At 43.0% G+C, this 26,764-nt stretch overlaps 1 protein-coding gene across 1 annotated transcript in view; it reads right to left on the reverse strand.

Annotated features, from left to right (window-relative positions):
* LOC123992857 (vesicular glutamate transporter 3-like) overlaps nucleotides 1-9,301 on the reverse strand; it is a 44,286-nt gene extending 34,985 nt beyond the window's left edge. Inside the window, 3 exon segments of the mRNA XM_046294429.1 lie at nucleotides 1,216-1,414; nucleotides 1,416-1,469; nucleotides 8,679-9,301. Coding sequence (XP_046150385.1) covers nucleotides 1,216-1,414; nucleotides 1,416-1,469; nucleotides 8,679-8,779 — 354 coding nt within the window. The 5' untranslated portion in view covers nucleotides 8,780-9,301.
* Nucleotides 9,302-26,764: the final 17,463 nt, after the last annotated feature.

Here is a 26,764-nt window from a genome sequence, read left to right on the forward strand (position 1 = left end):
TTTCTTTGGGGGGCCGCACAGCCCTCCATGTGCTCGCCAGAGGTAGCCTGACTGCCATTAGGTACTGAGATGAGATCCTCAGACCCCTTGTGAGACCATATGCTGGTGCGGTTGGCCCTGGGTTCCTCCTAATGCAAGACAATGCTAGACCTCATGTGGCTGGAGTGTGTCAGCAATTCCTGCAAGAGGAAGGCATTGATGCTATGGACTGGCCCGCCCGTTCCCCAGATCTGAATCCAATTGAGCACATCTGGGACATCATGTCTCACTCCATCCACCAACGCCACGTTGCACAAAAGACTGCCCAGGAGTTGGCGGATGCTTTAGTCCAGGTCTAGGAGGAGATCTCTCAGGAGACCACCTGCCACCTCATCAGGAGCATGCCCAGGCGTTGTAGGGAGGTCATACAGGCACGTGGAGGCCACACACACTATTGATCCTCATTTTGACTTGTTTGAAGGACATTACATCAAAGTTGGATCAGCCTGTAATGTGGTTTTCCACTTTAATTTTGAGTGTGACTCCAAATCCAGACCTCCATGGGTTAATAAATTTGATTTTCATTGATACATTTTGTGTGATTTTGTTGTCAGCACATTCAACTATATAAAGAAAAAAGTATTTAATAAGAATATTTCATTCATTCAGATCTAGGATGTGTTATTTTAGTGTTCCCTTTATTTTTTTGAGCAGTGTATATACAGTGGGGCAAAAAAGTATTTAGTCAGCCACCAATTGTGCAAGTTCTCCCACTTAAAAAGATGAGAGAGGCCTGTAATTTTCATCATAGGTACACTTTAACTATGAAAGACAAAATGAGAAAAAAAATTGCATGTGCAATTTGAATGTACCTTGAGATTAAGATTGTTTTCTCGCATTGATGGGACAGGCTGAACAATTGAATAGTTAAACTATTCTACTATGAGGATGTCTGATTTGGCTGAAGCTTACTCGTGTTTTTGTCTGTGGAAAATGAAATGTGGACAACAATTTGTCATAATTCAAATAACCAAAGCAGGTACAAGGTCTCAGCTCCGTCTGGCTCTCATTTGGATCATAGGTGCCGACCGACTCAATTTGACCCCTGCCTCTACCTGCCTACCTCCTGCTTCTTCATTGCCCTAACGACTGCTACAAAGTTTTACACACTCCATGATGCACACCTCAATCTATGGAGTCTTGTTTATGTCAGTGAGATATTTATTTCTCTCTCACCTGGAGTACAGGTGTCCCATTGATGTAGACCGTGTTGTTGTTGACCATCTCCACGATGGCCACCCCCAGGTTGCAGCGGATGCCAAAGGAGATGCAAAAACCCAGTCCACTGAGGATGGCGATGATGTAGCGCTTGGGCAGGCCGCAGCACCCGCAATCAAACAGAGGGGCACTGTGGCGAGGGGGTCTCCTGTTCCGCGTCCTCTGTCAGCTCCATCTGGTCCTCCTCGTCCGCATTGGTGCCATCGATTTTCCTGTAACACAAAACATGCAAGTTGAGACAGATACCCAGCAAACAGTCAATTTTCCTACAATGTTCAACAGGAGGACATTGGTAAGTGTTTAATTGGTGATGTTGTTATACTACACTACATAGTCCTAATACTCTTCGGCTGTCCCCATAGGAGAACCCTTTTGGTTCCAGGTAGAACCCTTTTTGTTTTCAGAACCCTTTTGGGTTCCACGTAGAACCTTCTGTGGAAAAAGTTCTACATGGAACCCAAAAAGCTTCTACTTTGAACCAAAAATAGTTATTCAAAGGGTTATCCTATGGGGACAGCTGAGAAAAACTCTTATGTTCTAGATAGCATCTTTTTTCGAAGAGTGTACAACAAATAAGTATTGTGTATACAAAAATGTGATGTATACCTAATTCCCTTGAATGACACTTCATGTTAAATAGTTAAACAGTCTTTAAAAGACACTAAGACCATTCCTGATCTTACCCTTTCTGTCTTCAATACTATTATTATATATTCTTTTAAACGGAGGAAGGAATTGCTTTCATCTGGCTGCCTCAGATCTCTACCTGAGTTCCTCTCTCTGGGCAGATATGATAATGGTGTTCATGGGGTCTGTATTTTATCATGTATTTGGTCTCTCTTGCACATACTGTACATCCATTGTTAGTGAATGGCATGTCCTAACTATATATACTATATGTTTTCAATCCATTGAATACGGACAGCTATAGTGATTCACAGGGGAATAAGGTCAGTATTCGAAGCGTCCTAACATTCATCACAAATGGATTGAATGTAAACAATGTAAGTATTTTTGTGTTACATTGGTGTGTGGAGTTTGCAGAGCGCCACCCTCAGTGGGGTCGAGAAACATCCTGATGCATCTCGTTTTCAGCGGAAATGGAAAGAGAGCCTGTGACATGACTTCCACTTTTGGATGTTAACAAGGCAACACTCCACCTTAACTCCTCCTCCACATTTACTTGATTGGTTGAACAGTTTTTTTTCTCTCCAGGACCAGAAAGAAAGAAAGAAACAGGGCTCAGGTGTCTGCTGCATTAGGTTAGCAAAGCACAAATTCAATGGTTGACAGTGTAATAGATATCCTCATCACTCCTCCAGGCAGCTAACAGACAGAGTGTTTGATAGACAGGTGGGCAAACAGTAGAGATTATTGCAAACTTCTATCCATAAAACAACCTGAAAAAAATATTTTTTGGTGTAATTATATTTAAAATATTGGTTCTTTGCAGAACCTTACAAAAGGGTTATAGCAGCATGTGTTCCATTTAGACCTTGTCAAAAAGGGTTCTGCATAGCACCAAAAGGGGATCTGCTACTGTTACAAGCCAAATAACCCTAAATTGGCACTATTGTAGACTGAGTCAGTCATGTTTAAATTTGCACCATACTCAGGTTCCTTAACTAATGCACATGTTATTTGCTGCAGAACAGGCAAAGTGCACATAAAGAGAACTGAAGTGTCAAAGCATTAGCTGAAGCAAAACAAAACACCCACACATACAATACAAACATATCCCTTTATTAGTCCCTTGATGTCAATGATGCTGGGCTCCATTCCTTTTTCCCAGGCACTCTTCAGAGGTCTATAGTATGTACACTTCATTCACTCCTTCATTCATTCACAAGTCTTTCATGTGCAAGAAAACCTTTATGATGTCTTGCTTGAAAGGCCCACATTCGTTAAAAAAACAAAAGGGTATTTTATCCCATGATCTATTAGCAAGCAGAATCTTACTCATCCCTGTCTCCCACAGACTGTCACCACTGTCTTTCCCAATCCCCTAAGCCCACATCCTTCGACTCCAACTCAGCCCTGTCTCCCTATCCACTGATCCCCCATTGAAATTCCACTGTACCCTCAGATGAACCATCAAACAGGCAAAGTGTCAATACAGGACTAAGATTGAATCCTACAACACCGGCACTGAAGCTTGTCGGGAGTGACAGGGCTTGCAAACCATAATAGTTGACAAAGGGAAACCCAGCCGCAAGCTGCCCAGTGACACAAGATGAGCTACATTTATTTTATGCTCTCTTCGAGGCAAGCAACACTGAAGCATGCATGAGAGTACCAGCTGTTCCAGAAAACTGTGTGATCACGCTCTCCGTAGCCTTGTGTGAGTAAAACGTTTAAACAAGTCAACATTCACAAGGCCGATGGGCCAGATGGATAACCAGAACGTGTACTCAGAGCATTCACGGACCAACTGGCAAGTGTCTTCACTGACATTTTCAATATCTCCCTGACCGAGTCTGTAATACCTACATGTTTCAAGCAGACCACTATAGTCCCTGTGCCCAAGAAAGCAAAGGTAACCTGCCTAAATTACTACCTCCCCGTAGCACTCACATCGGTAGCCATGATGTGCTTTGAAAGGCTGGTCATGGTTCACATCAACACCATCATCCAGGAAACCCTAGACCCACTACAATTCGCATACCACTCCAACATATCCACAGATGATGCAATCTCAATTGCACTCCACACTGCCCATTCCCACCTGGACAAAAGGAACACCTATGTGAGAATGCTGTTCATTGACTACAGCTCAGCGTTCAATACCATAGAGCCCACAAAGTTCATCACTAAGCAAAGGACACTGGGACTAAACAACTCCCTCTGCAACTGGGTCCTGGACTTCCTGACCCCGGGTGGTAAGGGTAGGCAACAATACATCTGCCACACTGATCCTCAAAACTGGGGCCCCTCAGCGGTGCATGCTTAGTCCCCTCCTGTAGTCCCTGTTCACCCATGACTGCGTGGCCAAGCATGACTCCAACGTCAACAGTGGTAGGCCAGATCACCAACAATGATGAGACAGGACATAGGGAGGAGGTCAGAGACCTGGCAGTGTGGTGCCAGGACAACAACATCTCGCTCAACATGAGCAAGACAAAGGAGCTGATCGTGGACTACAAGAAAAGAAGGGCCGAACACACCCTCATTCACATCGACGGGGCTCTAGTGGAGCAGGTCGAGAGTTTCAAGTACATTGGTGTCCACATCACCAACAAACTATCATGGCCCAAACACACCAAGACAGTTGTGAAGAGGGCACGGCGACACCTTTTCTCCCTCGGCATCCAACCGTAAGGCGCTATAGAGTATAGTGCGTACGGCCCAGTACATCACTGGGGTCATGCTTCCTTCCATCCATGACCTGTATACTAGGCGGTGTCAGAGGAAGGCCCAAAAAATTGTCAAAAGACTCCAGTCAAACAAGTAATGGACTGTTCTCTTTGCCACCTCCAACTCATCCAATGATCCCACATCCCTCCACCTCCAACTCACCCCTGTCTTCCCCAACCCCCCAGCCCCCATCCCTCCATCCCAACTCACCCCTGTCTTCGCCAACCCCCCAGCCCCCATCCCTCCATCCCAACTCACCCCTGTCTTCCCTACCCCCCCCCAGGCAGCTAACAGCTCTCTTCCCCGACTCACCCTGATTTCTCCAGCCCCCATCCTTCCTCTAAACTCACCTATGTCTTCTCCAATCCCTCATCCAGAGCTGGTGTTATGGGTAGGCCTGCCCTACCCTACATCCTTGCCCGTCCAAAATAAAATGTTTAAATATTGACAGAAAGACTCATCAGTCACAGATAAAGCATCTGAGCAAACGAAACAGAACCTATCTGTCTCAGTATTTATAGGCCATGTACTGTATCTGATGCTGTCTGGCCAAAAAGAGTATGGAATGTCATACTCTTTTTGGCCAGACTCAGATATATGGTCTGCATATAGGAAGACAGAGGAGCGCTGTTTCGCTCGATCGGATACGTTCTCCGGTGAGATTGTAACAGCCGGGTGCATAGTGCACTGTTCAGATTCTATAATTATTTTGGACAAATGTCAAAGGTAACCTACTTTTTGAAGTGATTTGTTTGACAATCAGATGAAAACATTATGACTGGTTGTGTTCATGCCACATTCACAAGCAATACATTTACAGTGACTCAACTGACTCATTCTGGACACCGGCTCTGCCCTCATCCCAACTCACCCCTGCCTTCTCCATCCCTAATCCATCATCCCAACTCACCCCTGCCTTCTCCATCCCTAATCCATCATCCCAACTCACCCCTGCCTTCTCCATCCCTAATCCATCATACCAACTCACCCCTGCCTTCTCCATCCCTAATCCATCATCCCAACTCACCCCTGCCTTCTCCATCCCTAATCCATCATACCAACTCACCCCTGCCTTCTCCATCCCTAATCCATCATCCCAACTCACCCCTGCCTTCTCCATCCCTAATCCATCATACCAACTCACCCCTGCCTTCTCCATCCCTAATCCATCATACCAACTCACCCCTGCCTTCTCCATCCCTAATCCATCATACCAACTCACCCCTGCCTTCTCCATCCCTAATCCATCATCCCAACTCACCCCTGCCTTCTCCATCCCTAATCCATCATCCCAACTCACCCCTGCCTTCTCCATCCAAAGGAGCTAATCCATCATACCAACTCACCCTGCCTTCTCCATCCCTAATCCATCATACCAACTCACCCCCTGCCTTCTCCATCCCTAATCCATCATCCCAACTCAACCCTGCCTTCTCCATCCTAATCCATCATCCCAACTCACCCCTGCCTTCTCCATCCTAATCCATCATCCCAACTCACCCCTGCCTTCTCCATCCCCAATCCATCATCCCAACTCACCCCTGCCTTCTCCATCCCTAATCCATCATCCCAACTCACCCCTGCCTTCTCCATCCCTAATCCATCATACCAACTCACCCCTGCCTTCTCCATCCCTAATCCATCAACCAACTCACCCCTGCCTTCTCCATCCCTAATCCATCATCCCAACTCACCCCTGCCTTCTCCATCCCTAATCCATCATGAACTCACCCCATGCCTTCTCCATCCCTAATCCATCATGGAACTCACCCCTGCCTTCTCCATCCCTAATCCATCATACCAACTCACCCCTGCCTTCTCCATCCTAATCCATCATACAACTCACCCTTTCTCCATCCCTAATCCATCATCCAACTCACCCCTGCCTTCTCCATCCCCAATCCATCATCCCAACTCACCCCTGCCTTCTCCATCCCTAATCCATCATCCCAACTCACCCCTGCCTTCTCCATCCCTAATCCATCATCCCAACTCACCCCTGCCTTCTCCATCCCTAATCCATCATCCCAACTCACCCCTGCCTTCTCCATCCCTAATCCATCATCCCAACTCACCCCTGCCTTCTCCATCCCTAATCCATCATCCCAACTCACCCCTGCCTTCTCCATCCCTAATCCATCATCCCAACTCACCCCTGCCTTCTCCATCCCTAATCCATCATCCCAACTCACCCCTGCCTTCTCCATCCCTAATCCATCATCCCAACTCACCCCTGCCTTCTCCATCCCTAATCCATCATCCCAACTCACCCCTGCCTTCTCCATCCCTAATCCATCATCCCAACTCACCCCTGCCTTCTCCATCCCTAATCCATCATCCCAACTCACCCCTGCCTTCTCCATCCCTAATCCATCATCCCAACTCACCCCTGCCTTCTCCATCCCTAATCCATCATCCCAACTCACCCCTGCCTTCTCCATCCCTAATCCATCATCCCAACTCACCCCTGTCATCCCCAGCCCCATCCCTCTTTCCAAACTCACAGATCGTGCTCTCCACTATCTAAAATAGACTGGACAATGCTATGAGAATGGTTGATCATTATCAGTGGAAAGTATTTACGCTTGTCTTGTTTTTTTTATATATATTTTTTTATCCTCAAGTAGACCAAAATGATGTCATCCTGTCTGCATTAAGTCAATGACGTCATTATGTCTGTGAAGTTCTATGACTGTTGAGAAGTCACATCATACTGAACAGAAGATGTATTTGTGTCTGTTGTTCAATGTCATTATTATCCAACCTTTTTTGTACCAACGATAGCTTACATTTCAAGAAGTAATTCAGAATGGACTAAAACAGTGTCAGTTTACTGACAGACTGGTCAGCAACATCCTAGAGAGACCCTATTAAGAGAACATGTCATTCCCATATATGTTTGTATTTCGGCCAATAAATTTAGTCTCAGTGAAATATGACCTCATAGGAAATAAGATTACTGGTAGATAGATAGATAGATAGATAGATAGATAGATAGATAGATAGATAGATAGATACATAGATAGATAGATAGACAGATTCATTCTGCTCAGACTTAATATCTCTTTTCCTCTCTTGGTCTCTCTGGATTCACATTTCTTAGTTTCACCTGCTAGTAATGATGTGACCAGTTTGGTGGGATTGCACATGGATCCTTGTGGACTTTGATGAAAGATTTCATTTCTTTGCCTTTTCCATGTGTTTGTATCGTGTTTAAAATAAAACTGATAAAATAGAAAGTAAGCTGACAACATTTCAGTTTACACACATTTAACGAGGACACATTTTCATTGTACTAATATCACAACCATAATATAAATGAAAATCGCTTGTTGGATCAATTTGTCCAGTTCACTTTAAAATATACTTTCAAATGTATCTATTTCAGACTGCACAGTGAACTCTGGATCTTAACCTGAAATAATTCCCTTTCACAGGAAATTGCCCACTTACTTGGTTTATCTCTTTTCAGACAACAATCCACCTCATATGTGGAAGTTCCATATTTATCATCCTCCCCTTGTGAAATATATATCAGTTATGAAATATGCATCACAATGTCTTAAGATAAAACTCGCGATGACATCACTTGCATTGCCTGGCAAGCAAAACAATTAAATATTTAGTTATCTCTAAGATCTCTGGGTACAGTACATGGTGAGATTAATGTTCTTCAATCCTCCTGTTTTCTACCACTGGCTTTGTTCATAGTCCTTAGAATTTTGATCAAATTATCTGAGTTTGGGATTATAGCACTGCAATCGTTTTGCCAGTGGATATAGAGATTTTTAATGCTAGCCTATAGGACTATAATTTGGATTAGAATATTGACCAAGCTATATAAAAATCTTAAAATACAATATGATAACTAAGATAAAATATCTAACAGTACTCGAAAATAAATAATATATCTGAAATGATCTGATCTGTTGCTTCAAGTAGATGTCAAACTTGCACTGTGTCGTTTTTACCCCATTGAGTCACACACATATCTCAGTCAAAGAGCCGAGATTCACACTCATTCAATCCCATTTCCTCCAACACATTCCAGACAGTCTCAGACTCACCTCTGCAGGTTCCCCAGGCCATCTCCTACCATATTCTTCACCTCCTCCTTCCCTGGTTTCAGAATCTGCTCCTTCAGCCCTGCAACCCCCCCGAAAGGCATCTTCCCCTGCTTCTCCCTGTCCTTCTCCCTCTCTTTATTTCACAGGAGTATGTATCTCCCCCTCTCTCTTGCGCGCTTTTCTCTGGGAAAGACAAGCAAATATCAGCTAGATGTGGTTGCTCATTCTTCCTGAGATTTTAGGCACAAAGGGGCTTGCTCCGCCTTTGTGTGGTGCCACGGGTCCCTCAGACGTTCCTCAGATGTGAGATGGGCTTCTGCTGTCTGCTCCTCTCTGGCGTGACCAGAGACTGGGAGGCAAGGGGATGATGGTCAAAGTGAGGAGGCGCTAGGTGGAGGTGAAAGGTGATCGTGTTGAGGCTAAGGGTGTGTCAGATGAACTCCTCAAGGTCCAAGGCACCAGATAGAGCTCCTAGCATGGCATAGTTCAGCTCACCTCCAGAAGGTTTGGTGGGAAGAGAGATAGAGGGAAAGAGGGAGGGAGAGAGAGAAGGAAAGAGTACAATCCCCCACCTCAGTATCTTGGCATGGTGAGCTGTGTGTGGTGCAGCAGGACTGAACAGCCCCCTTTGCTTTCCTCTCCATCTGACAGCTCCAACACTAATTGCAAAAAAATTGGTCTGGGGTACCTAACTGCTCTAGCAGGTACCTCTAGCCCTACCTCTTTAGCCAAGAATGTTCAACTGATACCAACCCAGTGGATGAATGATTTAATATTGACAAGCCGCATTCAGAGACCAGAGCAGCATGTGCGCAGGTGAAACGTAGGACGTAACTATCATCAGGTTCGCTGGTACAACACTCCCATTCTTTGCCAGCATTTCCATAGCACTATAATTTGGATTAGCTGTCAGCAGCAACAGAGTTAGCTACCCACGAGCTATTCAGACAGATGTACATTTACTTATTCACAGTCACACCAAATTACACCTTTATGTGGGATTCCCATAACTAATTGCTTATTTAACTGGTACAGGCAAGCCCCAGAACCCAATCTTTGTCCAGTGTGAATCTCTTTATTTGCCGGGTCATTAAATATGCATGGGATTTTAAGAATTCCAATATAGACATTTTAAAAATGTATCAGTAGAATGTTGGTTGGTGCAACGAGCTCTCGGGCTCTGTTTTACTGGTGGGTTGCTCCAGAGTGACGGCTTGGGGCGGTGCTGCTACTTCACTAGTCTGTGAGCTCCATAAATAAACTGTGGATCTGGCTCCTGAGTGGGCTCTCTCTCAATAAACAAGGCCCTTCATGACAGAAATATAACAGGCCAGTTGTCAGTGTAACATGGGATAAAGCCAGTTTCCTTTCTCTGTAGGCATTTACAGTAAATGCATGTATTGTACTATGTATGTATATGTTGATACTCACATGCTGTGTGTGTGTGTGTGTGTGTGCGCGCGCGCGTGCGTGAGTGCGTGCGTGTGTGTGTGTGGTAAAACTTCCCTGCTAACACTCTTTCTGCAAGGACCCAAATTCCAGACTCTCCAGGGGATGAGAAAATGAGGGAATTCTGGATTTAGTTTTCGTTGAGGTGGTGATGATGCTCTAGTAGTATAGCTCAGTATGTCGATGGAGATGCTATCTGGGATGACATGATAAGTTGGTTGTGCTTTCATGTGATGGGTCATTGATAGGGCCCGGAGTGTGGTCTCATGTCGGATCAATGTCTGCGTTGTGACATGTCACGTTAAAATTATGCCACCTGTCAGAGACAATGGGGCCCGGAGTGTACATTCAACTCCATGGGGGTTCTTCGCAATACAATTTCAGGAAAAGTCTTTCCTACCATCTAGTGGCTAGAAGGGGGTACAGGCCCCGACCAAGTTGTGGTACATACTGTACTTCACACTAAAACCATATCTATAAATTGCCAAAAGTCTATAAGAGGCTTTATAAACTTTTTTGAGGGGTGCTTTAATGTAAAGTGGTACTACTAATATTGCCTCACCTCTTTGTCAATAATTCCAGAATGAACAGAGAAGATGAAAGTAGTAGTAAATAAGATATCATGTTGTACACTGTGTGTGTGTGTGAATATGTTGCATTTGATAGTAGCCTACGTCTGTTTATTTCCATGTTATAGCCTCAGCTATTCAAGATTACTCAGATTTAAATCCATCAAAACATATGCTGGATGAACGTAGGGGGCCTTAAAGCTGTTGTCAGTGAGTCATGGACAGTCATGGCTTTGCATTGCCATTATAACTACTGTAGACCAATGCCTCGCTGTTAAATATACTCATACGGAAAACTAAGCTAATATAATATATCAACATATATCAAAGTACCAGACAAAAGTTTGGACATACCTACTCATTGCAGGGTTTTTCTTTATTTGACTATTTTCTACATTGTAGAATAATAGTGAAGACTACATACAACACTACGGAATAACACATATGGAATCATGTAGTAACCAAAAAAGTGCTAAACAAATCAAAATCTATTTTATATTTGAGATTCTTCAAAGTAGCCACCCTTTGCCTTGACAACAGCTTTGCACACTCTTGGCATTCTCTCAACCAGCTTCACCTGGAATGCTTTTCCAACAGTCTTGAAGGAGTTCCCACATATGCTATGCCAAACTGTCAAAAGAATCACTACACTAATTCCACTGAATTCAAATGAAAAGAAAACCACAGCTTTCTCAGATGCCTTTGTTTTGCTGTTTTTGAGGTAGTACAGTCAGTAACAATTTTGTAATTCACGTTTCAATTGGTTTTCCTTTAATGATACTAAAGTAGAACATCAGGTTAATTTTCATTAGGATTCACATTTTACAACAGAAAACAAAAATGCATCTTTCTTATTGGACAAGTACAGGTAGTCACGCGCTGTTTTCGTCCATTTGATAGGTTTCCTAATGAATACAACCCTCTTTCCCTTATTAGTTGTTTCCAATGTGAACAGAGATAAAATAATGTCAAATAATGTCTTCACACTGCTCATGTGCTCCTGACCTCTCCCAATTATTATCTTTTAAGGAGTCTTGATTGAATTAGTCAAATTGTAAGAGGCACCCTTATTTGCTTAAGATCTTTGAATGCTGTCTAGTGGTTGTAACTATTTGTGTACTGTCCTACTTCTCTGGGACCTTGTGCTTCCACTTCCTACTCCCCGTCCTTTCTTGTTGTGACGGCATCATCCCTTGGCCGGTTTTGAAAATCCCATTTGACCCTGTTTGTGCAGCCTAGTTGCCTTGTTTTGCTGTTACATATTACACAGCTTCGATCACTGCAGCAGTAGTTGAAGTAGGCTAATATGAACGTCAGTATGAATCAGCCTTTTTTTCTTGTGTAAATGAATAGGATGTTACATCTATTCTATTGGCCTACATTGTAACAGTTCATCCAGTTTGAAGGCTCAACATTTATTCCCTTAAAGAGGAAATCCTTAATAGTAAAACAGTCCGTTTGCAATATTACAACAACAAAGAACTTACTGCAAACAACAAACACAGATTCTCCCCCCTCTGACATCATTGCACGCGTGATAGAAGAGCACAATATATACTGCAATTGTTTTTACCACGCTGCTCCTCAGCTCAGCAATAAAAACAATAACAATGTGGTGCGGCGGCCAGAGGTGCGGTTTCCCCTTACTGAGGATTCCAACTTTAAACATACCTTCAAATACATATATATTCACTGAATTATAATATAAAATAACTATAACAAAAGCAGGTTTTAAATTTGTGTAAGCCGTCATTGAATCCCTCTCCCTGTTACCATTGAATGGCCTGTTCTTCTGTGTGACGTCTGCATCTAGTGCTCATGTGAGTGAGCATTGGACAGGAGGTCATGTGAATGCAGGAAAATGATTCAGGACGAGAGTGAGTTAGTGAATGAATGTGAATGAGATGGAAGGGTGCGTGCGTGGGGACTGAGCATTGTCCCCTCTCCAAAGCCTGGTAATCCCATTGCAGATCTTCAGTGGAGAGAGCAGGATTAAACATCTGATCTGGTAATGGGGCTATTTGGGTCACTGGGTCGTTGGGTCTGTGGAACAGGCACTGGGTAATACATAGGAGACAGGGACAGGAGCTACGCTTGGCCTATCCTGTGTTCTTGTCTCATTGCCTGGACCTATCATGAGTCATGACTGGACACGCACACACACGCACACAGCCCAGTGAGCAGCTTATGGTCAGGTCATATATTTGAAATAGTTCTGTGTGTGTTTGGATATGTGTGCTGGTGTTGAAAAAAACAAAGCCACTCTGTCTCTGCCCAGCTTGATAACCCCCACCTCAGCCGCGGGCATGACCTCAGGCATGGAGCTGCCCCAGGAAAGGCAAGGGAAGCATGGACATGTAAGTGTGTGTGTGCACTCTACGTGCCCGCGTTTGTCTATGGCGCTTTTCCTGGGGGTTGAGACCTCTTGCTGTTTGGATTTGAAAATCCAACAGTTGTAATGGAAGAGGGCTGCGCTTGGGGGATGTGTGTGGCTGTCCCACCATGCTAAGGATGGCTGTGTAGCACCACAAATCCCTCAAGGGTCAACTACAAAACAGTTGCTTGGCCTGCTGTTAGTATAATTTAATTATGCCAATGTGCTTTCATCAATTGAAAGCCCTTCATCTATTTTATGAGAATTTGTAAGATTTCTTGTCAGCATAAAATAGACGCAGACCAGTCATTAAATAATAGGTCATATAATTTATTCTCGGAGCGCGCTCCCACTCAAAACACATGCATCAGTTTAAATACAGATCATGACGTCATTTCACTGTCTTAACCGAACCCCCCCCCCTCTCGACAGGACAAAGTAAGGTGAAAAATTCATTCTAACTTACTAACACACTCCCAGATAACTTTTGACCCCTCAACATTATCGATCACCACTGAACTTTAATTAACAGAAACCCTAGGAATGCACTCACTGCCTAATCTAAAAACCCCAGAGCTAAGTTTCAGGTTGGGTCAACCATAGGCTAACGACCTTATGTGTTTACACAGTCCACAACCCATTTGTTCCTGCCCAGTTGGAATGGTTTTATTACTCCTTTCTCCTGTCACACAATCTCTTCTTATGAACTCATATTGTCTATTAAACATACAGAGTATAAGTTTACCTAGACACAATTCTATTTAAAATGGGGATATTGTTTATTCATTTATCCATAATAAATCCATAATAAATTCAACACCTGCTAACCCACTTGTGATGAGTTAATGAGATGGACTAGTTCATTATTTAATTGAGTTCATTCTTTACCATTTAAGAAATATGTATGTTTTCTTTATTTAACCTTTATTTTGACAGGGAGTCAATGCTGAGCCCAAGGTCTCTTTTCCAGATGAGCCCGGTTAAGCACAACAATATATACATTAAATTATATATGGTATTATAGACAACAATTAATGAAAAGCAAAGAACAATCACAAACTGACACCCTAACATCTGTCTGAGATGCCCTAGAGGCATCAAATCCTCATATTTTAATGTGCTTTGGCGATCAGTGGAGATCGAAGGGATCTCCAGAGTTTTGCTTTTTGATTATGTGCTCACCAGGCATCAAGGAGGTTGTAATCAGAGACTATACTGTATGTTGGCGAACCTTGGACACATGAAAAGTAGGGTGAACACGAAGAGTACGGGGCAACAGCAGGCGGACAGCAGTGGGACTAAGGACTCTAGAAATGGGGAAAGGACCAATCAAATGGGGAGAATGTTTGCGGGAATCCACCCGGAAGGGCAGGTCCTGAGTGGACAACCATGCCCGATACGATAGCGGGGAGCCGGAGTCCGGTGGTTATCTGCTTGTCCTCCATGGCCTTGGTCTGAGGGCCAGACAGGGAATATAGCCGGCCTTGAGGCGGTGTGGTGCCTGGGAGGAGATCAATAGCACAATCGTAAAGGGCGATGTGGAGGGAGGAAGGTAGCACAAGCCTTGCTGAAAACCTCCAGGAGGTCATAATACTCTGCAGGAAGAGAGATCCGAGGCCGTACTTAACCCTGGAGGCAGATGTTCCGGGAAAGGCTGCACCGCCTTTAGACAATGTGAATGGCAGAACGGATTCCAATCCAGGATTGAACCCATGGTCTAGTCAATGTTGGGGTTGTGCTTCTGGAGCCAAAAAAATCCCAAAACAGGGATGTGACGGGACTCAATGAGGAGAAGCTGTATTGGCTCACTGTAATTACCAGATATCCACAGATTAATCGGAACTGTGCTGTGCGTGAATCCCAATGAGGCTGCCGTCCAGTGCTCTGGCATCCATGGAAATGGAGAGAATTAGAGTGGGGATACCTAGTTCCGATACCAGGATAGCGTCCATGAAACTCTCATCAGCCCCAGAGTCAATGGGCACCTGAAGAGACTTTGACTGGTCTCCCCACAGCAGGATAACAACAGGAGTACGGATAACAGGAATTAGAGGATTCCCAGTCTGGCTCACCAGTGTACATGTACCTACTAATGATTTAGGTCTCTTCACTGGGCAGCTAGCTACGAAATGCCCTGCAGCACCACAATACAGACAACTGTTGGAGCTTAGCCTATGTTTATGTTCCCTCCGCGATAATCTAGTTCTGCCCAGTTGCATTGGTTCCGGTGTATCTGATTCACGCGTTGCCGATGATTCTCGAGGGAACTTGGGTGGCTTCGAGTCTTCTCGGAAATACAGCTTAGATTCCGTCAGAGATGAACGAACAGCAGCAGTTGAACGAGTGTGCCCAAGACCAGACCACCTCTCACGCCTGCGTTCCAACAATCCTAAGAGTAAGGGCAATAAGGGAATCGATGTCCTTCACGATCTTCCTCTGAAAGTCCGTGAAGGAAGGTATCAAAAAAGGGACTCCGGATACCAGGCACTCTCGGCAGCCAATGTGAGAAAATCTACTGTGTAGTCTGCCACACTACGGGAGTCTTGATGTAATTCAAGTAGTTTTTGGGCCGCCTCTCTCCCGGATACCGGAGAATCGAACACCTTCCTCACCTCTGCCACAAAATCCTCCAGATGATTGTCAAATGGTGGATTGTTGCTCCCAAACTGCCGTAGCAGTTTTTGTGGTGAGATTTTGTGGGGAGATTTTGTGGTGCACCATTCTTGATAAATAGAGGACTCTTGATGGAAATAACTCATTTTGGTTTTGACATTGCCATTGATGACTTCCACAATGTCACGTTCTGACCTTTATTTCCTTTGTTTTGTCTTTATTTAGTATGGTCAGGGCGTGAGTTGGGGTGGGCAGTCTGTGTTTTTCTATGTTGGGGTTTTGAGTTCAGCCTAGTATGGTTCTCAATCAGAGGCAGGTGTCGTTAGTTGTCTGTGATTGAGATTCATACTTAGGTAGCCTGGGTTTCACTTTTGGTTTGTGGGTGTTTGTTTTCCGTGTGTGTGTTTGTTGCCACACGGTACTGTTTCGGTTTCGTTCATGATCACATTTATTGTTTTGTATTTTCATAGTGTTCAGTTTATATCTTAATAAAACGTTATGGACACTTACCACGCTGCACGTTGATCCTCCGATCCTTCTCGCTTCTCCTCCTCAGAAGAGGAGGAGGAATGCCGTTACACACAGTTTAAAAGTAGTCAACTGGGTGGGGATTCCTAAAGGTTGGGAGTGATCAGCCAATGATCAGACAGCATTGTCTTCTTCATATTATGTGGCCTATGGTTTGTAAACCAAAAACAAAGGTAATATCCAGGAGCCAAGACCAAGATATATACCAGGACATTGGTCCCAAGATCCAGACCCAGTGAGTTGAGACCATGACAAGTTAAAAACTGAAATGTGGTCTTGAGTGGTTTCAATACCAAGACCATTAGATCAAGAGACGGTGGGCACTTTCTTCAATTGTAAGAAAGTAAAGTATACTGAACAAAAATATAAATGCAACATGTGAAGTGATGGTCTCATGTTTCTCTCAAATGTTGTAAACAAATGTGTGTACATCTCTGTCAGTGAACATTTCTCCTTTGCCAAGATAGTCCATCCACCTGACACGTGTGGTACATCAAGAAACTGATTAAACGGCATGATCATTACACAGGTGCACCTTGTGCTGGGGACAATAAAACCACTCAGGGATTTCACCATGAGGCCAATGGTGACTAAAACGGTTACAGTGTTTAATGGCTATGATGGAGAAAACTGAGGATGGATCAACAACATTGTAGTTACTCCACGATACTAACCTAGATGACAGATTTAAAAGATGGTAGCGTTTACAGAACAAAAGTATTCCAAAACATGCATCCTGTTTGCAACAAGAAACTAAAGTAATACTGCAAACAATTAAGCAAAGTAATTCACTTTTTGTCCTGAATACAAAGTGTTGTGTTTTGGTCAAATCCAATGCAACACATTACTAAGTAACGCTCGACATAAGTTCAAGCATAGTGGTGGCTGCATCATGTTATGGGTATGCTTGTAATCGTTAAGGACTGGGGAGTTTTTCAAGACAAAAAATAAACAGAGTGGAGATAAGCACAGGCAAAATCCTAGAGGAAAACCTGGTTGAGTTTGCTTCCCACCAGACACTGGGAGATTAATTCGCCTTTCAGCAGGACAATAACCTAAAATACAAGGACAAATCTACACTCGAGTTGCTTACCAATAAGAGAGTAAATGTTCCTGAGTGGCCTAGTTACCGTTTTGACTGAAATCTACTTAAACATCCATTGCAAGTCCTGAAAATGGTTTGTTTACCTATTATCGCCAGCCAATTTGAAAGAGCTTGAAGAATTTTGAAAATAATAATTGGTAAGTGTTGCACAATCTAGGTGTGGAAAGCTCTTAAAGACTCGCAGCTATAATCACTGCCAAAGGTTCTTCTACAAAGTATTGAGTCAGAGGTGTGAATACTAATGTAAACGGCGTCAATTGGTTGGTTTAAAAAAAAAATGTGTTTTTGATTTAGCTAACATGGCTGGCTATTTTTAATTTGGACAGATGTACATCCCAGTAAACTATATGTTAGTCCTAAAACCATACTTGACATATTTCTTTATATTAGATGTTTGATAGGGACATGTCTTAAAAATAAATGATTTAGATTTAGCAACTCATTCACTCATTTAAAAAAAATGCAGCTAGATTACTCACCATGTGGCCGTAAGGTATAGGGCTGCAATCCCTTCACCTGGTGTTATTTGTAGGGTTGTGGCATAGCCTTTTCCCCTGACAGCCGCTGTCATCCCGTATACGGGTTGAAAATGGCAGATTTGTTTTATTGTTAAGCACCAAAATTGGAACAGCATCAGATACAAAATACAACACATCAGAGTTCAGGTTCTCCGATTCACAGCACTGTATGGGTTTCGACTGAGAGCCGATAAAAACTTGAGCACAGGGCGCGACGAGAAGACGCCCCCATCCCTCCCGCTAATTGGGCTACTTTTGCACCTTTATGGTCTGAGTGAGGGAAATGCTGTGAATCGAGAGGAGACGTCGAGGAGACGTCGAGGTTACCAATAAATATACATGTGCACTTCACATTTCCACATCCATTCTACAGTCTTTTAAATTGTGTTCTTCAGTAGTGACATCAAAAGTGGGGACAGAATTTTTCAGAGAAAGATGTTTGAAAATTAACAAAACTATATATATTATATGAATTCCTTTTTTTCAAACATCAAGTTTAGGAGTCAGGGTTCTCAATATAGATAAGCATAAAAACACTGTACTATACTATACTGACTGTACTATATTAACATAACAATATGTTTATTGCTTTAGATTGAATTAGAACATATTATGATGTAAATAAATGTCCTAAATTTGGAGACATTAGTTTTTTTTTTTTATATTTTTTGGGGTGGGACAGCAATTTATACCACTTCTGCAGAATCACCCATATAAGGCAGAGGTGCTCAACATTTGGAGCACATGCCAAATGTGGCCATAGAGCTGCCCCTTTTTGGGCCAGGGGTGTCTTTATTAAAAATAGAATCAAATGTATTCTCTGGATTGGAGCAACTGCTAAACGATGAATGTAAATGTGTAAATGAAGATATAAATATAATAGATAAACAAATGGAGGTTGTAGTGGAAATATCCTCTATTTACCAAATAATGAGAGCAAACCACACACAAGTCAGAGTTAGTGATCATCTTTAATTATATGAGCTCTATCACAACCCTGTGACTCTCAGATCAATTCAGTGTCTATCAATGAATTCTCTGAGAGTCCCCTCCACATTTCAACTGAGATCCTTCATAGCAAAGCCACACACAGGATAAGACAGCATCGGCATAATTCATCATTCAGCTTTGTCTCCTAAACTATGTTCTCTTCTCAAACTCAGAACCATAAACAAATCCTCCATATCAACAGCCATATATCAAATCCATTATATCTTGACAAGACACAGAGACACACTGACTGGCACACAGACATTGTGGAGCCAAGAGATACACGCTTGACCTCTCCCCTCTCTCCGGCCCAAGCAACTTAGTCTCGACATAGAACAGATACTGCAACCCCGCCACAGTATTATACAAAAATAACATTCTGAAGAGAAGTAACTTACAAACATATGATGCATATAAAACATCTTACAAAAACTAATTCTGATTGTTCCCCAACAAGGTTTAAATGTCTACCTGCCGCGCTGTGCGCCTCTCCTGTGCATCACCCCGTGTCTATATCTCCCCCATGTGTCTCTGCAAGACCCATGGCAGTGGGTGTCTCTTGAGAGTCTGGGTCACTTTGACTCATAACACACATCACTCAGTCTTGAGTTGCCTATAATTGTAGAATAGCAGGACTTACCATCAAGAACAGAACCTCTTCATAAACACCTTGGCCCCACTGAATAAGTTTTGAATTCACAATGTGATTACTAACGATACGTTCTCCATCTCAACTCCTTGTATGTGGAGGCGTCACCGGCTGGAGCACCCAAATGTAATGTATGTATTTTAAAAAAAATGGTCTAATAAATTCAATCATTCAATCCTTAAAGAGCCACCACTCTCCGAGGATACTTACCTCAGCAGCTGCTCGGGACGTCGTGCTACGAATACTTCCATCAAGACGAGTTGCCACGTTTATCAGAACGACAAATAAAAGGTAGGATCTCCTTAAGTTCTGTCAGTGGTTGGTTCACACATTTTTATGCTATGACTCACCTCAAGCCTTTGCTGTAGCCAACCCGATAGACAACCCAGGAACAATGAGCCAGAGGCTAGCCACAACCCACTAGTAGGCCCCAAACCACTACATGGGAGAAACAGTCCTAGTTGGATTGAGACATGTTTTCTGTCTGTATGGTGCCTGACTGCATTACCCATCTTCACTGTTCAATGTTTTTTCCTAGTTTCAGAATCCCGCTATTATTTTTCCCATGGTTTTCCTCAGGTATTCACCTGAAATGGTCATCCTTTATTTTAAATAAGAACGTTCCCAACTGAACACCACAAGCAGCTTTTATGATATTATCACCTTTGTTCTAACCATTAACTTTTTTATGTACTATTGTGGATTATGAAATATATTTTCTTTATTCCCTCTCTCTTTCCCATCTTTCTTTGCAGTGTTGTGCAGTAAAGAGAAAATAGAGACAAACTGCTACAAATTCAAAACAAAACCCATCTTGTCACTCTACAAAGTAATTTCTTTATAAATCCCTGGACCAAATCCCTGGACCAAAGAAGTAGAATACATAGTGTCGACCTATACAGTCATATTTTAAGTACAAGCCTCCATCTTTTGCTCCTCTTAAGGAACGTCACTGATCTTACTGTACTAGAATCTGACTGTTGCTGTAGTCTTAGTGACAGTATGTGTGTAATTCAACCTTTTCTTCAAACTTTACCCCCAAACTGTTCTCGTGTGTCCAGATTCTCTCACATCTCTTGCAGTGACCACTGTCGAACAGGCAGATCTATTGACAAATCAGACCAGCCAAGTCATTCTAGCCAAATAAACCTTACCTGTTGCTAATGAATGTTTCTCCTTCTTGATGATGTCAAGAAGTGGCTGATTAACAAGAGGGGAGGTAGAGAGACGAATGTAGCCTGTATGGATATTGATGCCATTGGATGCCCATCAACTTGTGGAGTGGATGTGTATAAAGAATATCAGCCTGTGAAGGAACTGGGTCACAGGGGGTGCATGGGGTGCATCGTTACATAACGTTCCGATTTAAATATTTTATTTAGAACCGGCATGCTTCTCTGTAATGTAGGTAATCGTTTCAACTCATGTCAGTGTCATTAGGGTACCATGCAATCTCCTGGTGTCATTCCTGGTGAAGCTTTTCACTCATTGCAATGAGCTGTCAAAAGCCCCCTCAAAAATACTCATGAGAAGTTGCAGGTGTGAAAGGCACACACGTTTGGACCCTTGAGTGCCTGGAGATACCAACATATGTTGTTCTTCAATTTATATCATTATGAATTTTGATCAAATCAATTTGAATTTGTCACATGCGCCAAATATAACAGGTGTAGACCTTACAGTGAAATGCTTCTAACAAGCCCTAAACCAACAATATTTTAAGAAGTTAAGAAAAAACAAGTGTTAATACCTTAACCTAATAATAATTAATAATAATAATTTACATTTTTAATAATTTTGCACGCCCAATTTTTCAGTTTTTAATTTGTTAAAAAAGTTGGAAATATCCAATAAATGTCGTTCCACTTCATGATTGTGTCCCACTTGTTGTTGATTCTTAACAAAAAAATACAGTTTTATATCTTTATGTTTGAAGCCTGAAATGTGGCAAAAAGTCGCAAAGTTCAAGGAGGCCGAATACTTTCGCAAGGCACTGTATTTGGGGAAATTGATCCGCAGGCCTACAAAAGGGGTATGCCAGTTTTACATCCCTGAAATAGTTTCCGTTTGGCATTGTAGCCACTGTAACAATTCAAAGCAGTAACAAACCTCAGAAATGCCTGAGGTGTGTGTGATTGTGAGTTTGGAACCCATGACCGTTTGACCCCTGAAAAGTTGAATTCGACGGCTAGGGGTTTACCCTTACACGTAATTATGACTATATAGTCGGCGTGTGTGTTCTCTACGAGAGGGTTGTATACATATACTGTAAGTGGCACGTGTTCGGGCGTTGGTGCCAGGTTCCTTCTTTTCAGAGCTCTTTGGTGGACATTTTGATGTTCTTGCAGGAAAATCTTGAGCATGGCCTTTCTGTTTCCACATTGAAGGTTTATATGGCAGCTATCTCAGTGTGACATGTAAAGACTGACGGTTCGATCCCAGCATCTCATCCTGTGATGGTACGCTTCCTGAAAGGTGTGTATCGGCTCAGACCAGTGTCTAAGCCTATGGCACTGACCTGGGACCTTATTTGGTCGTTGACGCTCTGTGTGAGCCTCTGTTTGAACCATTGGAGTCTGTGGAACTGAAACTCCATTCCTACAAGACTGCCCTGCTCATGGCCTTGGAGTCGGCCAAGCCTGTTGGGGATCTCCATGCACTGTCAGTACACCTTCCTGTTTGGAATTCTCGCCTGGTGACGCCAAATTGATGTTATGTCCTAATGCAGCTTTTGCTCCCAAGGTTATGCCTATTTCTTACAGGTCCCTGGCTTTCGAGCTGTTCCCTTTCTCACCTCCTCCACTTGCTTCCAGTGAACAACAGAGATTGCATGTCCTGTGTCCGGTGCGTGCTTTATATGGGTAGGACCAAGGACAATCCGTTTTTAGACCAGCCTTTTGTCTGTTTTTCTAATCCAGCGGGCGCAAAACCGGACAGGAAGATCGATCAATCAATCAAATATATTTGTAAATCCCTTTTTACATCAGCCAATGTCACAAAGTACTATACAGAAACCCAACCTAAAATCCCAAACAGCAAGCAATGCAGGTGTAGATCATGTCAGTGACTCAATCCACTCAATCCACCAGTGACGCACCCCTCCTAGGGATGACATGGAAGAGCACTTGTAAGCCAGTGACTCAGCCACCATAATAGGGTAAGAGGCTTGCCATTCACTTTCGCACCCCTGGGCCAGACTACCCTTAATCATAGGACCTACTGAAGAGATGAGTCTTCAGTAAAGACTGAAAGGTCAAGACCGAGCCTGCATCTCTCACACAGATAGGCAAAGTCCTGCCCATATACATATGTTGCTTAGAAATTCTAGGGACAATAAGGAGGCTTGCGTCTTGAGACTGTAGCGTACGTGTAGGTATGTACGGCAGGACCAAATCGGAGAGACATGTAGGAGCAAGTCCATGTATTGCTTTCTAGGTTAGCAGTAAAACATTGAAATCAGCCCCAGTCTTAACAGGAAGCCATCCAGAGGCTAGCACTGGAGCAATATGATATTTTTTTTTTTGGTTCTAGTCAAACTTCTAGCAGACATGTTTAACACTAACTGAAGTTTATTTAGTACTTTATCCAGGTAGCCGGAAAGTAGGGCATTGCAGTAGTCTAATCTAGAAGTGACAAAAGCATGGATGAACTTTTCTGCATCATTTTTTGACCAGAAGTTTCAGATTTTTGCAATCAGAAGAGATCAGGGTCCAGAGTCATGAGGGGGTCCTTCACAGTTTTATTTGACACGAATGTACAACCATCAAGATTACTTGTCAAATCCAACAGCAGATTTCTTTGTTTCTTGGGATCTAGAACTAGCATCTCCGAGTTTAAAAGGAAATCATTTGTCGCCTGTCACGTTCTGACCTTTATTTCCTTTGTTTTGTATTCATTATTTAGTATGGTCAGGGCGTGAGTTGGGGTGGGCAGTCTATGTTTGATTTTCTATGATTTGGGGATTTGTATGTTTCGGCCTAGTATGGTTCTCAATCAGAGGCAGGTGTCATTAGTTGTCCCTGATTGAGAATCATACTTAGGTAGCCTGGGTTGCACTGTTTGTTTGTGGGTGATTGTCTATGTTAGTTGCTTGAGTCAGCACAGTCCTTATGATAGCTTCATGGTCTTTATTTGTTTATTGTTTTTGTATTCAGTGTTCAGTTCTTTCTTTAATTAAACATTCATCATGAACACATACCACGCTGCGTTTTGGTCCTCTGATCCTTCTCGCCTCTCCTCTTCAGATGAAGAGGAGAAAGATCGTGACATCGCCATCCACTTCCTGAGACGTATACTACGTAAACTCACAAACCGTAAATCCCACCTCACTTCTCAACACATTGAATAGAAGGGCATTTTCCCTATCAACTGTTCATTGAATCATGGGATCAAGCGGGGATGTCACACGATTGGTTGCCACTTGCATGTCAAATCCGGCCAATCACGAGCATGATCAAAGATTATGGCACGGACAGTAGAGCCATGGTAGAGCCTTATTCAACACAGCTCTTTCTCAACAAGCAAACAAGCCGTGAGGTGTGAAAACATGTGACATAAATACAGGCTGGTCCTAAGAAAGACAAACATCTGATTATATCTGTTTTAGAATTACAGATGAGTTTTTTACTAAATTAATTGTACTATTTTTGTGAATGCCCACCTTATTGTTGTTGTGTGGTGGCATTAAGTGGAAGTGAAATACTGTTCTGTGCTTTGGTTCGAGTCAACCTCCATTGCTCCTTTCCCAGTTTAAAATATCAAGTCTTATCCAGGGTAGATTTTTAGGTTTTAGTCATTTTTTCTTTCCTTTTCTGTCCTGCTCAGCTATCACATTGCATGCAGCTTTCATATCCTTTTAGTAGTTTGTTTTTCAACTTTTGTGGGGTTAATGACTCAGGTGTTTTTTGCTTTTAAGACAGACAGGTGTGTGTAAGCTTGTGAATGAGAAGCCTAACCATTAAACAAAGTGTCATCGGTAACCTGTTAGTCTAGCCACACTTAAACTTCTTTGGGATCAGTATCCCTTCCACGGGATGGGTGAGATAACATAGGCTAATGCGAATAGCGTGAGGTTGTAAGTAACAAGAACATTTCACAGTACATAGACATATCTGATATTGTCAGAAAGCTTAAATTATTGTTAATCTAACTACACTGTCCAATTTACAGTAGCTGTTACAGTGAAATAATACCACTCTATTGTTTGAGGACAGTGCAAAATTTTTAACATTAAATGTTATTAATAAACATATTGGGCACAATTTGGCAGTCTTGATACAACATTTTAAACAGAAATGCAATGGTTCATTGGATCAGTCTAAAACGTTGCACATACACTGCTGCCACGTAGTGGACAAAATCTAAATTGCACTTGGGCTAGAATAATACATTATGGACTTTCTCTTGCATTTCAAATATGATGGTACAAAAAAAATACAAAATAATGTTTTTATTTTCTTTTACCAGATCTATTCTGTTATATTCACCTACATTCCTTTCACATTTCCACAAATTTCAAAGTGTTTCCTTTCAAATGTTACCAAGAATATGCATATACTTGCTTCAGGTCCTGAGCTACAGGCAGTTAGATTTGGGTATGTCATTTTAGACGAAAATTGAAAAAAAATGGGGTGCATCCTTAAGAGCTATTAAGCAAGGCCATTTAGAGTAGCTGTGGGCTCTGAGAAGCGCTATTTGTTAGGAAGGGAGGCTAGTTTGTGACACATTCACAGTGACACATTCATCTACAGCTTCAAAATGTAAAGCAAAATGTAAAGCACTAAATAAACTTAAGTTCGTGCTAAATACTGCTGCTAGAATCCTGGATAGAACCAAAAAAATTTGATCATATTACTCCAGTGCTAGCCTCCCTACACTGGCTTCCTGTCAAGGCAAGGGCTGATTTCAAGGTTTTACTGCTAACCCACAAAGCATTGCATGGGCTTGCTCCTACCCATCTCTCGGATTTGGTCCTGCTGTACATACCTACACATACGCTACGGTCACAAGACGCAGGCCTCCTAATTTTCCCTAGAATTTCTAAGCAAACAGCTGGAGGCAGGGCTTTCTCCTATAGAGCTCCATTTTTATGGAATGGTCTGCCTACCCATGTGAAAGACGCAGACTCGGTCTCAACCTTTAAGTCTTTACTGAAGACTCATCTCTTCAGTGGGTCATATGATTGAGTGTAGTCTGGCCCAGGAGTGTGAAGGTGAACGGAAAGGCTCTGGAGCAACGAACCTCCGTTGCTGTCTCTGCCTGTCCGGGTCCCCCCTTTCTACTGGGATTCTCTGCCTCTAAACCTATTACAGGGGCTGAGTCACTGGCTTACTGGTGCTCTTTCATGCCGTCCCTAGGAGGGGTGCATCACTTGAGTGGGTTGAGTCACTGATTTGATCTTCCTGTCTGGGTTGGCGCCCCCCCTTGGGTTGTGTCGTGGCGGAGATCTTTGTGGGCTATACTCGGCCTTGTCTCAGGATGGTAAGTTGGTGGTTGAAGATATCCCTCTAGTGGTGTGGGGGCTGTGCTTTGGCAAAGTGGGTGGGGTTATATCCTTCCTGTTTGGCCCTGTCCGGGGGTATCATCGGATGGGGCCACTGTGTCTCCTGACCCCTCCTGTCTCAGCCTCCAGTATTTATGCTGCAATAGTTTGTGTCGGGGGCTAGGGTCAGTTTGTTATATTTGGAGTACTTCTCCGGTCTTATCCAGTGTCCTGTGTGAATTTAAGTATGCTCTCTCTCATTCTCTCTTTCTTTCTCTCACTTGGAGGACCTGCGCCCTAGGACCATGCCTCAGGACTACCTGGCATGATGACTCCTTGATGTCCCCAGTCCACCTGGCCGTGCTGCTACTCCAGTTTCAACTGTTCTGCCTGCGGCTATGGAATCCTGACCTGTTCACCGGACGTGCTACCTGTCCCAGACCTATTATTTGACCATGCTGGTCATTTATGAACATTTGAACATCTTGGCGATGTTCTGTTATAATCTGCACCCGGCACAGCCAGAAGAGGACTGGCCACCCCTCATAGCTTGGTTCCTCTCTAGGTTTCGGCCTTTCTAGGGAGTTTTTCCTAGCCAACATGCTTCAACACCTGCATTGCTTGCTGTTTGGGGTTTTAGGCTGGGTTTCTGTACATCACTTTGAGATATCAGCTGATGTACAAAGGGCTATATAAACACATTTGATTTGATTTGATTCACAATCACCTTTTTTTATATATCTGTTTTGTTTGTTTTATTGGTGGGCTTATTATGAGGCACTTAAATGTTCAAGGCATTATTGATGCTTC

Source organism: Oncorhynchus gorbuscha, linkage group LG02 (genome assembly GCF_021184085.1).
Source record: "Oncorhynchus gorbuscha isolate QuinsamMale2020 ecotype Even-year linkage group LG02, OgorEven_v1.0, whole genome shotgun sequence".
Lineage (NCBI taxonomy): Eukaryota > Metazoa > Chordata > Actinopteri > Salmoniformes > Salmonidae > Oncorhynchus > Oncorhynchus gorbuscha.